At 36.7% G+C, this 17106-nt stretch overlaps 1 protein-coding gene across 1 annotated transcript; it reads left to right on the top strand.

Moving 5' to 3' along the window:
• Window positions 1-827: 827 nt before the first annotated feature.
• On the top strand, window positions 828-16913 carry LOC105756153 (OX-2 membrane glycoprotein-like). Its single transcript, XM_012554751.2, has 5 exons — window positions 828-921; window positions 7929-8258; window positions 9234-9533; window positions 13437-13545; window positions 16232-16913. The coding sequence occupies exons 1-5, from the start codon at window positions 828-830 to the stop codon at window positions 16320-16322; spliced, it is 924 nt and encodes a 307-aa protein (XP_012410205.2). The 3' UTR covers window positions 16323-16913.
• Window positions 16914-17106: the final 193 nt, after the last annotated feature.

Here is a 17106-nt window from a genome sequence, read left to right as displayed (position 1 = left end):
TGTACTTTAGATGAAGGTTTACAGAACAAATAGTTTCTCATTAAACAGTTAGTACACGTATCATTTTATGACAATGGTTAACAACCCCACGACATGTCAACACTCTCTCTTCTCAACCTTGGGTTCCCTATTACCAGCTTTCCTGTCCTCTCCTGCCTTCTAGTCCTTGTCCCAGGACTGTTGTGCCCCATTTGTCTCATTTTGTTTTATGGGGCTGTCTAATCTTTGGCTAAAGGGTGAACCTCAGGAGTGACTACATTACTGAGCTAAAAGGGTGTCCAGGGGCCATAATCTTGGGGTTTCTCCAGTCTCTGTCAGGCCAGTAATTCTGGTGTTTTTTTGTGATCCCGGTCAGAGCAGTCAGTGGTGGTAGCCGGGCACCATCTAGCTGTAGTGGACTCGGTCTGGTGGAGGCCATGGTAATTGAGGTCCATTAGTCCTTAAGACTAATCTTTTCCTTGTATCTTGTTTTCTTCATTCTTCCTTGCTCCTGAAGGGGTGAGACCAGTGGGGTATCTTAGATGGCTGCTCACAGGCTTTTAAGGCCCCAGACACTAGTCACCAAGGTAGAATGTAGAACATTTTGTTTATAAACTGTGTTATGCCAACTGAGCTAGATGTTCCCTGAGACCATGGTCCCCACAGCCCTCCGCCCAGCAGTTCGGTCCCTTAGGGAGTTTGGGTGTGTCTATGGAGCTTCCATGACCTTTGCTTGTACAAGTTGTGCTGGCTTTAAGGAAGAAGTTTTAACTGTCTTAATGTTAATGAGTAACAGATTTAGGAGGGAAATTCAGTGTGAAGTTCAGTTAGAAAAAGAAATACTCCAAATGTTAGTGAAGATTTTTTCATCAAATTCCATGGTCCTTTCAGTGCATCTTATTCTCCAGCTCATCATGCTTTCCATCTGGGTACAAGGATCAGGTAACTTCTTTTATTTTTTCTCTCGGGTGCATAAAGCTAATGCTGAAATCTATGGCAAATAGATCCCCAGCCATAGTTTATTTACTTCTGCATTGTGTTTTAGTCTAAATGCCAAGCATGCAGCACTCCACGTTCTAGGCATTTAGCAAGCAGTTTAATTTAAACTGCTTTTAGTATAAAACAGAGAATGAAAGAAAGGTGGTCAGCACTGCTTCTAAAGTGTATCCCAGCAGCTCAAGCTGGAGGCCACATACTAGCTGGAGGCAAATGAGCTCTTTGCAAATTATTATTTTTTTCTGCAGTGTTTCTTGTGAATATAACCCCGCACTATATTTGCCTTTTAACTTTGAGTTTGGCTTGCTTGAGACTCTTCTTGGTGGTTAAAGAGATTTGCATCTATTTCTATTTTTGTCTCTTGTCTCAGGTTGTTGCTGTATCTTAGGTTGCGGTCAATATATAATTTTTCCACTTGGATAACCAATTGACCCAGCATCATTTATTGGAAAGTCATCCTTTTCCCAATGCGGTGTGGTGTCTGTTCCATTTGTCATATATATCAGATGGCTGTATATGTGTGGGTCTATTCCTGATTCTCTATTCTGTTGTATTCATCTATTTTCCTATTTGTTAATCAATATCACATTATATTACTTTAGCTTTATATCTGGGTAGTAAGTCTTCAGTTTATTGCTTTGGTTATATATATTTTTATTTTAACCTTTGAATTTCTATATAAAACTTAGAACCAGCTTGTCAATTTCCAAAAAAAAAAAACTTCTTGGATTTTAATTAAGTTTGCACTGAATCTAAAAGTTGTGGTGATATCTTTCCATTTATTTAAGTCTAATTTGTAGATTTTAGTAGAGAGGTCTTGCACATCTTTCAATAGATTTTATTCCCAGATATCTCTTTACTTTTATTTGGAGGGGTGTGCACAGTGGTTAAGAGCTCCGGCTGCTAATCAAAAGGTCAGCAGTTTGAATCCACCAGCTGCTTCTTGAAAACCCTATGGGGCAGTTCTAGTCTGTCGTATAGGGTCGTTTTGAGTCAGAATCGACTCACCAACAACAGATTTGGGTTTTTTTTTTTGGGTGCACTATGGTAAATGATATGTTAAAATACTATTTTTCTACTTGTTTATTGGAGATATATAGAAATGCAACTGATTTTCTTAAAGATAGACTTTATTTTTAGAGCACTTTTAGATTTACAGAAATATTAAGAAGATAGTTCAGAGAGTTTGCATATGCCTCCTCACCCAGTTTTCCTGTTGTTAACGTCTTAGACTAAGATGGTGCACTCGTTACAATTAATGAACCAATATCAGTACACTACCACTAGTTAAAGTCTATAGTTTACTCATATTTCCTTAATTTTTGCCTAATGTCCTTTTTCTGTTCCAGGATCCCACCCAGGACACCACATGACATTTGCTTGACATGTCCCCTTAGACTCCTGGCTGTGACAGTTTCTCAGACTTTCCTTTTTTTTTTTTGGTGACCTTGACACTTTGGAGTACTTGTCAAGTATTTTCTAGGATGCCTCTCTATTGGAATTTGTCTGATATATTTTCTTATGATTAGACTGGGGTTATGGGTTTTGGGGAGGAAGACTACAAAGGTAAAATGCTATTTTCAAGATATCATATCAAGCAAGGCACATACTATCAACTTGATTTATGACTGTAGATATTGGCCTTGATCACCTGGCTGAGGGCACGTTTGTCAGGTTTCCCCACAGTAACGTTATTCTTTTTCCTCCCTTTCCATACTGGACTGATTGGAAGGAAGTCACTGTGCACAGCCCACACTTAGGGAGTGGGGATTTATTCACTCCCTACTTGAGGGTGGCGTATCTGCATAATTATTGGGAATTCTTATGCAAGGGAGATTCTTCTCCCCATTTATTTATTTGTTCAAACATTTACTGATAATCAGTACAATCTAATAGACATTTATTTTGTGGTTTGTAACATCATACTTTTCTTATACTTTATTATTTTATACTTTAAATCAGATAGTACTTTATTTTGTTTCTCAAAACTTTCCAGCTTTTCCTGTTGGGAACTCTTTCCATTGCTCCTCTGTTCCTTTGACATGCCCTCGTCAATGTAGGGTCTCTTGTTTTTGAGCACTTCCTCCTTATACTCGGCATCTACAACAAGATGCTCCAGGCTCCCCTGTATGTTTCTTGCCCCAGTCCTAGGATCAGCTGTTTCACTAAGGAGCCCTGATTCGTTTATTGGAGAATGGTATTAGAAATAAAGATGTGGGCACTAAATGAGCTCATTGCTTCTATGCCCTCTCAGCTGACATATCAAGGAAGTATATGTATGTATACTAACCTGTGTATATACAATATTTACAAATATCTATAACTTTCTATAAGTAACCATCTGATGTATATTTATGCTAAACATGAGCTCGTACTGATGTCTCCAACTCTAACCCATTACAACATTTATCATCTTAGTCTTTCCTTTTGCCTATCTGTAACCTCCCACTGCAACAGTGAGAAAACTGGCTCTTATCATCTGCCATTCATTTACTTAATTGTTCACTTCTAGTATACATGTATAGCAGTATCAGGATTATTCATCTGTATCCTCATGAAAATAACATTATCAACTAGAGTACAGTGCTGATGTGCAATTCCTTTTGCCTCTAGTCTTACAGACTCTATTCATTTTTAAAGTTACTTAGGTCAGCAGCTTTTCCCAATACCCCCTTCACTGAGGTTGTTTCATGTATTTGTAATACAGTTAGATTCTTTTTGTCGCAGCCTACAGTCCTTCCCAGGACCCTTTGACCTCCTGAATGATATACATATATTTTTTAAACGGCATACATTATAGTTCACTCTTTGTGTTGTAAAGTTCTATGAATTTTGACAAATGCATATTGTCATGTATCCATCATTACAGTGTCAAAAAGAATACCAAACCAAAACCCATTGCACTTGAGTCAATTCCAACTCATAGTGACCCTATGACTCGGAGTAGAACTGCCCCATAGGGTTTCCAAGGCTGTAAATCTTTATGGAAGCAGACTGCCACATCTTTCTCCCATGGAGCAGCAGGTAGGTTTAAACTGTGGACCTTTCAGTTAGCAGTTAACCACTGCACCAGGGATCCATCAAAAAGAATAGTGCCCTAAAAATTATCCTTGCTTCACCTATTCAACCAGTCTCCCCTACCCCCGAAGCCCTGGCAGACAGTGATCTTTTCACCATTTTCAGGATGTCATATAATTGGAATTATATAGTTATTACCTTTTCAGACTGGCTTCATTCACTAAGTACTATACATACACTGTTCATCCATGTCTTTTCATGGCTTGGTGGTTCATTTATTTTTATCACTCGGTAGTATTCCATTGCATGGGCATATCACAGTTTGTTTCTCAATTCACCTATTGTAGGCTCTCTTGGTTCCTTCCAGTTTTAGCAATTATGAATAAACCTGCTATAAACATTCATGTGCAGGTCTTTGGGTAGATATAAGTTTTCAACTCATTTGGATAAATACCTAGGAGCACAATTGTATGTGTTTGTAGGATTGTATGATAAGTCTAAGTTTAGCTTTAAATGACCAAAATTTCTGCATAAATAGCTGTACCATTTTTCATTCCCACCAACACTGAATAAGAATTTCTGCTGCTCTGCATCCTTGTCAACATTTGGTATTCTCATTTTCTCTTTTGGATTTTAGCCATTCCAATAGGTGTATGGTGGCATCTCATTGCTGTTTTAATCTGCAATTTCCTAATGAAAATTAACTTGAGCATCTTTTCATATTTTTATTTGCCGTCTCTATATATTCTTTGGTGAAGTGTTTGTTCATAACTTTTGCTCATTTTGTAGTTGAGTTTTGGTTTTCTTATTGTTGAGCTTTAAGAATCCTTTGTATATTTTGGGTACAAGTCCTTTATCAGATATATGATTTGCAAATATTTTATCCCAGTCTGTAGCTTGTCTTCTCATTTTATTTATTTTAGTTATTTGTTCTTTCTCTGCTGAATTGCTTTGCACCTTTGTCAAAGATCAGTTGGCTATATGTGTGTGGGTCTATTTTGGGCTCTCTATTCTGTTCCATTAATCTATATCTCTATTATTTTGCCCATATCATACTATCTTGTACTTTACTGTAGCTTTATAGTGTCTTGAAGTGGGGCAGGATCAATCCTCCAACTTTGTCTTCTTCTGAAGGATTGTGTTGGCTATCCTGGATCTTTTCCTTTCCATATAAACTTTTGATTAAGTTTGCTGATATCTATAAAATAGCTTGCTGGGATTTTGATTAGGATGGCCTTGAGTCTATAGATCAATTTGGGCAGAAATGGCATCCTAACAATATTGAGTTTTCCAATCCATGAACACAGAATATCCTTCCTTTTATCTAGAACTTCTTTGATTTTTTTCATCAAAATCATATCATTTTTTTGCATATAGATCTTGCACAGATTTCATTAAATTTATCCAAAGTTTTAATTTTTGGTGCAATTGTAAATGCCATTTTTTTAAAAAAAATAGATTTTACTTTTTAGAGTAGATTTTGGCTTACAAAGAAATTGTGCATAAAATACAGAGGTTTCTCATGTAACCCCCCATCTGCACACTATTTCTCCTATTTTTACATCTTGTATTCCATGTGTGTGGCACATTTGATACAATTGATGAACTATTATTTTTAACTGAAGTCTATAATTTTCATTAGGGTTTATATTTTGTGTTGTATAGTCCTATGGGTTTTGAGAAATGCATGATGTCATGTGTCCATCATTACAGTGTCATACAGAATAGTTTCACTGTCCTAAAAATGCTTAGTATTACCTATTCATCACTTCCGTCATCCTGAACCCCCTGGCAACCCTGATCTTTTAACTATCTGTATAGTTTTGCCTTTACCAGAATGGGCTTATCCCATATGTGGCCTTTTCAGACTGGCTTCTTTCACTTAACAATATTTGTTTAAGGCTCCTCCATGTCTTTTCATATCTTGACGGTTCATTTCTTTTTATTGCTGAATAATATTCCATTATATGAATGTACCACAGTTTGTTTATCCATTCACTTATTGAAGGTTGCTTCCAATTTTTGACAGTTATGAATAAAGCCACTATAAATATTAATGTGCAGGTTTTTATCTGGACATATGATTTCAACTCATTTGAGTAGACTCCTAGAAGTATGATTGCTTGAATTTATGGTAAGGCTGTGTTTAGCTTTGCATAAAACTGCCAGACTATCTTTCAAAGTGGCTGTACAATTTTTCATTTCCATAAGCAATGAATTAGAGTTCTTGTTGCTTCACATCCCTGTCAACATTTGGTGTTGTCAGTATTTTCAATTTTAGCCATTCTAATAGGTGTGTCATGGCAACTTCTTAGGTGTAACTGGAAAGTTACAGGTGACTGGAGTTGGGTAATTGTCCTTCAGCCTATGTAAGAAAAGACTCTGGCAAAGTCTTTTCACTGGAGAGGAGGCTCCTGTTATGAAAAACACACTGGATGTTTAAAAAGTTTTTTTACACTCCCTCTGCCAAAGACATGAGATTATTTTTCATGGCTCTTCACCATGAGAACCTGGTGAGGTTCCTGGAGGTAAAACCCATTAAAGTGTGAGGCTCCTGCACCCCCTAGGAGTGTGTCACTCTCAATCTCATCCACATTCAACCAAGAAAAATTTGTCAAAACTACAATTTTGACAATTAAACTATTAAAAAGTTAACAAATTTAAGTATTCTTATCAGTTTATGACTTTAGTGTCATTTGTTCCAAGTGAGCTTATCTCAGCTGTATTTTTCTGTATTTGCTTGTCTCTCCAGATTTCGGGGTGATAGTTTGCTCTACAACATCAATTCTCTAAAGGTTCCAAGAAAATCAGTAATTTTAAGTGTTTCCAAATTTTTGTTGTTACTATAAAACAAGAGTGATGTTTTTCAAATTCTTTTCATGTTAGAGTTGAAATTAGAAATCTTACAACTGATTTTGGAATATTAACCTTTATCTAGCGACTTGTTAACTTATTAATCCTAATAGTTTGTAATTTTTTAAATAACCCGAGATATGGCTGCCAACCCTCATCTCACCTCTGAAGACTCCCTCATCTCTTAAACTTTATTCCCTCTGGTTCTCCTTGGTGTTGCAGTTCTCTGATGCCTTTAAATAAATTATTATGTAATCAATCCAGATTTTCTAGCTGTTATCAGTGGAATTGTTGACCTCCTGCAAACAATCTAAAAAGGAAATTTTTGAATATATGTATTACTTTTAATTTTTGGTCAATTATGTTTTGTATGTTGTGACAATTTGAATGAATGAATATATATACATATATATACATATACATACATATATATACATATACACACAATGAACACATTTCGAATTTCAGTTTAAATTCTTATTAGATAATAACCTAATCAGATGTCCTTTTTCATTGCCATATAGTATCAAGAAAAAATGTTAACAATTTTTTATCAGCCAACTAAGAAATTGTGACCTTCTGAAATATGTGAGTCACTCCCTCTATATCAAAGCCATCACCAGTATTAACGCACTATCACAGAGATTTGAGGAAATCAGTCCTTTTGAAGGAGCTCTCAGGATGATTCTTGGCTCTTATCTTTAAATTCTTATGTCCTATATTTTTCCTACTACCATGCCCATAATCACCAACCCCTCAGTTTATATCAAGTAATGATATTCTTAATTATAATATACTAACTAAAAAGGATTTTTTTTACTAACAATAATCATCTTATGTTAATTAATTTGTGTTTCAATTTATGCATTCAGTAAATGTTTATTGATTAGCTGGTGTATACCATAAATAGTTTTAGAAACTAAATATTCAGTGGCAATGAATATTGGGTAGTTCACTGTCTAGTGGGGAAGAAAAGAAAGTAAAAGACAGTTTTAATACAGAGAGAGAAAAGCGATATGATGTAAGGTCAAGGTAGTGTGAAAGTACATTTCTTTTATTTAATACGGGCTGTTTTTTTCCAGATTCTTTTTATAGGATGAAGTACAAAAATAACGAGACAGCCGTATTGGGAAAAAATGTGACTATATTCTGCAATTTGACAACTCCAGAAGATGTTCTGCAAATTACTTGGCAGAAGATCCAAGATTCTTCACCACAAAATATTGGCACTTACAGCAGTAGATATGGGGCAAAGATTCTTCCACCATACCTAGATCGGCTGCACATTGAGCCCAATCCCTCATTCATTACTATCCATGAAGTGACATTTGAAGATGAAGCCTGCTACAAATGTTTATTTAATGTGTTTCCACATGGCAGCTACGGAGGACAAATCTGCCTTAATATTCTAAGTATATAAGTGTTTTCTGGAGGGGTAAATTGCTAGGAGAAAAATCATGGGGATGTAGTCTTTTAAGAATGAGGCTCAGAGAAAGAACGTTAGAGGTGGAAAGACTAATAGAGTCATATGGGCCAAATCCTTCATTGTATCTAAGAAAAAATGGAAGCCAGAGACGGCTCTATGAGATGCCCGTTGTCACCGAGTATAGGGCTGGGGCAAAGAATTTAGATCTTCTGTCCTCTTTTCTAACTTCTTTATATTACACCACACTGGGTTTAATCAGTGGCTAAAATTCATAGAGATTCAGGATTTTCTCACTGCAGAGTTGGGGAAAGAGCAGAAAAGAAAAAAGAGACACTAAAGAAGGAGCAAGAGGAGAGGTGAAGACTCTAAGAGAATAACGACCTCCTACTTTCAAATTTAGGAGCCTGGGGGCAGTGGTTAAAGAGCTAGGCTGCTAATCAAAAGGTTGGTGGCTCGAACCCACCAGCCAGAAAGGTTGGTGGTTTGAACACACCAGCCAGCTGCTCTGTGGAAAAAGACATGGCAATCTGCTTCCGTAAAGCCTACAGCCTTGGAAACCCTATGAAGCAGTTCTACTCTGTCCTATAGGGTCCCTATGAGTTGGAATGAACTCATGGCAGTGGGTTTGGTTTTGGTATTTTTAGCCTTAAATTTAATAAAATGTAATACTTATTTCCTTATTATGTTGCCATAAATTTAAAGTACTGGGGGGTTAGATAATGTAATTTTAAGACTGAATAAAAAGTGAGATACCAATTGTTCCTCTAAAACTGGAGGGCCTGTCGGTAGGTATCGAAGATCGAATTGTGAGGTTTTGTAAAATGTGAGAAGTAGTATCTGAGAGGGATATAGTGTCAACATTTTGGCTTCATATAAAAATTTTAGGGAAGACCAAAAACACCATGGAAGTCTGTCATGACATATTTTTACTTTTAATTTTGTTTCTTCTTTTTTCCGTCAGCTGTGTCTGAATTAAGGACTGCACTCCAGTCCAATCCCGACTCTGAGGGTTTTCTTACAATTATTTACTCAGCTATGGGAAAGCCTGCTCCTCAAATATCTCTTTCCCCCTCACGAGTCCTGATTAATCCACCTGGGCAATACCATGCTCAGAACCCAAATGGCACAATAACTGTCACTAAAATGGACAACATTTCTCTGGAGACTGCGCGTTCCCTCGGACTCCAAAACGTGATTGTGCACATGGATCATCCTCTAAGGCACGAAGAGAAGATTGTTCCTCTTCCGGTTAAACAAGAATGTAAGTAAAAGTGATAGATCAACAAGGCGAAATACTTAACTTTCTTCAAAATTCATTACCAGAAGTGTTTGTGTAAGACATTTGTTTAAACAAAATGTAAATCAAAGTAGTACGCATACATGGTTAAATGATTCGAAAAAGGACGAAGCTCCCTACCCCAGTCCTGTTTCCTGCAGAGTTTTTTTTTTTCTCTTACATGGCAATTTTTTAATCTATCTCCTTTACAGGTTTTCGACTGAATTTCTGCCACAATCAGAGAAGATTAAGCTCATTTGCAACAACTTTTCCTCTCTCCCTTACTCACGATGTAGTTTCCACTGAGAGATGTGAAAAGACAGCTCAGTTTTACTGCTACTCCTTTGAAAGAAATGTCTCTCCCTCTGAAGAAATGTATTTCCCCCTTTGAAAGAAATGTATCTCCTCCCCTGCTGCTTTGCAGATTTCCTCTTTGCCTTTGTTTTTCAGCAGTTTTATTATGATGGGCCTAGGTGTGTGTTCTTTGTATTAATTCTGCTTAAGGTTCACTTAGCTGGGCTTCTTAATCAGTGGTATAATCAATGTCTTTTATTACTTTTGTAGAATTCTTGGCTATCACCTCTTCACATATTGCTGTAGAATACTCACCCGCTGTCCACAGTTCTGATTTGGGTGTGGAAATGGGTGCTTTCTACTGAAACATCCATTGTATGACTCATTCTCCCCTCCCCCGCCACCCTTTTTTGGCCCTCAGAATCCTGGGCCTCTCCAGGTTCTGCACAGCTGTCTCTGCAGGTGTATTCTGCTCTGTGCATCCATGAGGCAGCAGCTTCTTTCATCCTGTATTCCATTGGCCATTCCTCTATCCATTTTTGATCTTTGGTAAGTTTGTTTAAATCTCTTGTCCCCTGAGGGTCACTCTTCTGCCCGTTGCTTTGCATTTAATCCTTTTTATTTGTGTTGTTAGCATAATTTTAGCGGAGTCTCAGGACGGAGTAGAGATAAATATGTTTGTTACGTCTCTCTCTTGAAACTGAAGTCAATCAGTTCCTGTTTCTTAGTAAATCTCCCCAAATCACAAGATTGGAATATGCCAACTATTATGGACTGAATTGTGTCTCACAAAATTGTGTGTTGAATTCCTGGCCCTTGTAACTGTGGATGTGATCTTGTTTGGAAATAGGGTTTTTCTTTTGCTATGTTAATGAGGTCATATTGGATTACGGTGGATCCTAAATCTAATCACTTCTAAGTTATAAAAATACCAGAACAGACACAAAGACACACACGAGGGAAGGCAGATGCCATGTGAGGATTGACTACAAGCCAAAGAATGCCAAAAAACTAAGGAAAACCTTGGGCTGCTGATAGAGGGGATTGACATAGCCAAGACCCTGATTTGGACTTTTAACCTCCAGAACAGGGAGAAAATAAATTTATGTTCTTGAAAGCCACCCACTCGTGCTGTTTGTGTTACAGCAGCACTAGGTAACTGAGACACTAACTGAATATCATATGCATATCCGACATCAATCTATCAGTGACATGCTGGTTAGAATAATATAGTTAAATTCACTTCTCATTGAGATATAAAAGTAAGTAAAGAAGTAATTTCTCAGTTCAGAAGAGGATTCTCCCCCTTGCTTAGCTTGGTAACAAATGTTAGGGATATAAATCCCCGATTCTTTTGACATCTTACGTAGAACTTTTTTTCTATACTTTATTATTGTTGGTTACAGAGCTGTGTTCACATTTTAGTGCTAAGTTCTCCACATCCAGCCTCCCTCACCTATTTGGAATGAGCTATCTCGTACCTTACTGAAAAAGAACATTGGTAAACACTAGAAACTGGGCCAAAATAATGGCTGAGCATGCACAAATAATAGCACAAATTTCTTTAAGTAAAACACATGCGCTTTCCTAACTATCTCAGGGAAGAAGACACCACTAATAAGGATTTCTCTCCTCCTTCAATGCTCATGGAGAATTCAAAGCAACAAATTTAAAAGAGGTGAGAGATTACTATGAGCAGATGAATGACAGCAGTCTGACAATCAGGAAGAAGCCAGAAAAAAAATCCTATTAGGAACAACAAACCTAAGAATGCAAAATGCATGCTAGTTGCGCCACTTAAAGGAAGCACAGATTTCGTAAAGGTCTGTCCACAAAGTGTATAGGTTCATTTTTTTTTCTCTATTTTTTATTATGGTGACAACATACACACCAAAACATCTGCCAACACAATTTCCACATTTACAGCTCAATGATATTGATTACACTTTTCATGTTGTGCCCCCATTATCGCAAATCTCATTTAAAATATTTAACCATCTTTAACATAAACTCAATGCCCCCCAAACAAAAACTCCCCCTTGCCTCCTTCCTCCACTCCTGGTAACTATTAATAATCTTTAGTTTTTATATATTTGCTTAATTTATGTAGGTGAGATCATACAGAATCTAACCTTTTGCAACTGAATTATTTCACTCAGCACAATGTTTTCAAGATTCATCCATGGTATGGCATGCAGCAGAACTTCTTTCCTCTTTATGGCTAAATAATATTCCTTTGTATGTATATACCACATTTTGTTTATCCACTCATCTGTTGATGGACATTTTACTTATTTCCACATTTTGGTTATTGTTGAAAGTGCTGCAGTGAACATTGCTGTACAGGTTCCTGTTTGTGTTCCTGCTTTCACATCTTCTGGGTGTATACCTAGGATTTTGATTGCTGGATATGGTAATTCTATGTCCAACTTTTTGAGGAACCACCAAACTGTTTTCCACAGTGGCGGCACTGTTTTACATTCCCACCAGCAGTGCATGAGGGTTCCAGTTTCTCCACAACCTTGCCAACACTATTGTTTTCCATTTTTTTGGTCATTGCCATTCTGAGATATGGACAAATTGCAAAGATTTGTTTAACTATATAATCCAATTTCATGAAATTATATAGGTGAGGTGATGTCTCATTGTGGTTTTGATTTGCAGTTCCTTAATGACTAATGATGTTGAGCATCTGTTCATGTGCTTGTTGGCTATTTGAATATCCTCTTGAACTGCCAGTTCAAGTCCTTTGCCCATTTTTGATTGGGTTATTTGTCTTTTTGTTAAGTTGTTAGGTTGATTTTTTTTTTTTAATATATCTCAGAGCAGTCTTGACAATCAAAATGATGGGCTTTTTGATGAACTCATATTGCAATGAAAAATTTAAATTATGTTAAGGGGGTTACATAGAGATTTTGAATACAATTTAGTAGCATTGTGGTCAAAATAGCTACTTTTAAAAGTGTTGATGCTCAAAATTTTGTTTTTTCTCATGAGAGTGAAGACTCTGCAGTCAGGTAAAATTGAACTTATTTCTTAGTTTTGTCACTTAATTTCTGTGTCTCTTTGAGTGATATTTTTTAGCATCTCTGAGTCGTTTTCTCATGTATGCCCAACAATTATACTTACCCGGTTGGTATAAATAATCCCTGTAAGATGCTTTAGCATATTGCCTAGTTCATTAATGTTGAATATCAATTATTATTATTTTCACAAATTTACCTTCTGAGTTATATACACTCTTGGAAGTTTCATTTTAGTAATTACATAATATTCTATCAAGTGACTATATTATATTTTGTTGTGATTGAACATTTAGGTGGATATATCTGTTTTCTTGTTCTTGAGAATGGTAGAATATTAACATTATATTAAGTTTCTTAAGTTTTGAAGAACATGTAGCAGCATGAATATACATTAGCATATTCTTTTATAAAGTGGTATATGGCAAATAATCTTATAGTATTATTTTGAATATCAACAAAGCAATGGCAAATCAAAACAGCATTTCAGGTTACAGGTGCCAAAATGTCAGTGCAGTGTGTATATAAGATGTATAATCACAAAGAGTATGCTCTGGTTTGTGTTTTTCAGGTATTTCCTGGTCTTCATATGTTCGGAAATCTACAGTTGGGGCACTCATATCTTCTTTATGTATGATTGCAGTTATCATTGCTCTCTATACTGTTCAAAGACAGAAAAAGTAAGTTGCATTACTACCTGCCTATGACTGAGAGGGTAGGTAAAATAGGGCTAGTTTAAAATATAAATGTAAGCATATGCATACATAGGTGTCTTAGGCTGAGTTCTCTAGAGGAGCAAAACTAGTGAAGCATACACAGGTAGTCGCTGACTTAGGATGGGGGTTCCGTTCCAACAACTCCATCATAAATTTTTTCCAACATGAGTGGACTACTGCTTTTTTTTTTTCTTAGTTTTCATTATTATTGTAAATGGTTTCTGACATGAGTGGGCTACTTCTTTTTTTTCTTAGTTTTCATTATTATTGCCTTTTATTATCATTATCTTTATAAATCTGATCTTTGTCTTTGGGGATTGAAAACATTACATATAAACTTACAGATATATTTTAACACATACATAAAAAATACACAAATCATAAAAATTTACTCTGACGATGAAAAAGAGTTGGACGGCATTGGCATTTTGTCAGTTGCAGTAATAACTCCACTTGTGGAAGGTTCTGGATCATTTGGATTATCCTTGGGAATGGGGATGGTGTTTCTAGTCAGAAAATTAGAGTTGTCTGTATGGTCTTTTCTTTTTCTCTTCATATATTTCTCAGTAACACTCACTGCTTCCCAAGTCTATCAACTTGAGCAAAGCAATCACCTTTTGAGTCCATGTTTTTAAGCAACTGAAACCCCTGATTTAGTTTAGAAAAAACTTCAGCTAATCTTTTCACTGTAAAAACAGATGGTCATAAGTGTAGTTTGTCATAACTTGAATACTGAATAAGTCAGGGACTACCTGTATATAAATATATATAGAGAGAGATTTATTTCAAGAAAATGACTCATGCAATTGTGGAGGCTGGCAAGTTACAAATCTGTGGGTCAGGCAGCAGGCTGAAAGCTTCTCTTGACTCGTGTGGTTGCAGGGGCTGATGAACCCAAAATCTGCAGGTCAGGCAGCCAGCTGAGACTGCTCACATCCCAGGAACCAGAGGTCAGAGGATGACAAAATGAATGCAAGGTCAAGAGAGAGAGTTTTGCCAGAGCATTCATTTTTATATCTTGAGTGCTGGTTATACCCCCAAGCAAAAGCCTCTTCCAACTGACTGGCTGCTCATATCGTATCACAAAACGGGAGGTGATACATTCATTGTCTGCCAAATCACTGAGAATTATAGCCTAGCCAAGTTGACACATAACATTAACCATCACAATAAGCATATATAAATATAAATAAATATATATATACATATAAAATCCAAGGGCTCTGTCAAAGCTCTCTGCCATGGAAAACTCTTTTCCATTTGCTTGGTAATACCTACAGTCTTTATTTAATCTTGTTAGAATGATACCCTGTTTGAGACTGGGGTAACTTGAGACTGTTAGCAATCATTTATGCTTATGGCTACTTGAGTTTGAGATTTTTTTGTTGAGTACAGATTTTGCTAAGAGAGACCATAAGGATCTCCGACACCTTGTGGGAGGTGGTCCACTGAATGATGAAAAAGGGCTGAGACTGGAAACTTGAGATAAGTCCTTTCAAAGCCATGATGCGGCTGAATGTGACATTTATACTGAGAACTGAGCGAGAAAATAAGGTGTGAGTGAAATTCTTGGCAAAGACTGTTCCAGGAAAAAAGAATGGTGAGTTCAGGCCTCAAAGTAGGAACAATCTTGGTGTGTTACAAAAATAAAAATAAAAGGCCAATGTGGCTGAAAGAATTATTTGGAAATGGCAGAGGGGGCCAGAACAAGTAAGGCTCACAGGCCTGGAATGGGATTTGGGTTTTTTCTATCTTCAATTTCAACCCATTGAAGTGTTTAAAACAGGGTAGTTAAGGCTCTAAGTTACACTTTACAAAGATCTCTCTAGCTGGAATAAGGACAGTGTTTTTTAGGGGTCCAGAATGAGAGGAAGGTGATTTTTAAAGAGGATATTGCAGGAGTCAGGACAGGAGTTGACTGTTGTCTGGGCTAGTGTGGGGGCAATGGGATGGAGGGCTTAGGGGTATCAGGAAGACAAGAATTGCTGACAGACTAGATGTGGAAAACAGTGAAACAGAAGAGTTAACCTGATGATTTTAAGCTATTTGTCATTCGAGGAAGGAAGTTTTTACAAATATGAGAAAGATTCGAGGAAGAAAAATTTTGGAGGAAGGATCAAGACTTCAATTTTAAACATGTTAATTCTGAAATGTCCATTTGACATTCCAGGGACCTGGAGCTGTAAATTTGGGAGCACAGCCAGTATGCTCTCAAGGAGGACAAATCATAATTTATGACTCTCACTATTAAAGAGTGGAGATAATATGCAAGTTGTGTAATTGGAGCATTTTTATATTGAACTATGTCTTTGAAGTGGAGTACCTGGATGGCACAAGTGGTTAAGTGCTCAACTACTAACCAAAAGGTTGGTGGTTCAAATGCATCCAGAGCTGTCTAGGAAGAAAGTCCTGGCAATCTGCTTCTGGAAAGATCACAACCATTGAGAACCCTATGGAGCATGGGTTCACCATGAGTAGGAACGGACTCGATAGCAAATGGTTGATGGTTATGCCTTTGAAAAGCACTCTGGTCAAAAGTCCTATTAAGAGAGGTTGAATCTGAATCTTACCATATTTTATTCATAGCATACTCTTACAGTGCCATTAGAGGGAGTATTTGGGCTGTATAATCATCTTGCTACTTCTCTAGCTCAAAGAAGACACGTGATCCAACACCAGAGCTGAGGCAGTCCCACCTGGAGACCCTGGTGAGCGATGACTTTCTTCGCAGACACATGTGATGAGCAGGTGCTTGACTTTTGCAGTCACTGTGCATTTCAAATGTAAGTTTTAACCTTCCAGATCAAATTATGCACTTGGAGCAGCAACAAACATCTTAGAAATAAGCAGATGCAAAGATTTGTTTAACTATATAATCCAATTTCATGAACTAGTGGGTTCAAATGAAGTTATATAGTATTAACGTCTCTGAATGTTTCTATTCACCCCCACAGGCTGATTCAGGTCCCATCACCACCATCTATAGAATGGCTGCTTTAATTTGCATTTTTTTCTGATTATTAGTAAGTAGGAGCGTGTCTTTCTATATTTGTTAGCCATTCAGAGTTCCCTTCCTGTGAAGTTCTTGTTTACACATCCTCACGTGATACCCAGTTGGTTGTCTATATTTGCTAAAATTCTTTATATCCTAGATTCTTTACATACTACATATTGATTTATTTTCCCTATTTGGCACCACTCTATTAAATTTCTCAGTTATATCATTAAATGAATGAAATATTTAATCCTGTAATGCTGGTAAATCTATAGATTTTTCCCCTGAGAGTTTGAGTTTGGGGGTCTTATTTAAGAAGTTTTCATCTACCTTAAGTTCACAAAGATATTCTCTTATATTTATTAGCTTCATATTTTTACTTTCCAAATTAAATCATATTGTTTTGTTATTTTTTACTAGCTATTTACCATGTATTTATCATTTTTACTATCAGTTATATCAGTATTATTTCTCATCTTTAATTCTATATTGTGTTTATTTTTATTTTTCTAATCAGAGCCCTGCTGGCG

This window comes from Trichechus manatus, unplaced genomic scaffold, assembly GCF_000243295.1.
Source record: "Trichechus manatus latirostris isolate Lorelei unplaced genomic scaffold, TriManLat1.0 scaffold00026, whole genome shotgun sequence".
In the NCBI taxonomy this organism is placed as follows: Eukaryota; Metazoa; Chordata; class Mammalia; order Sirenia; family Trichechidae; genus Trichechus; species Trichechus manatus.
This window is presented reverse-complemented; position numbering and strand designations above follow the sequence as displayed.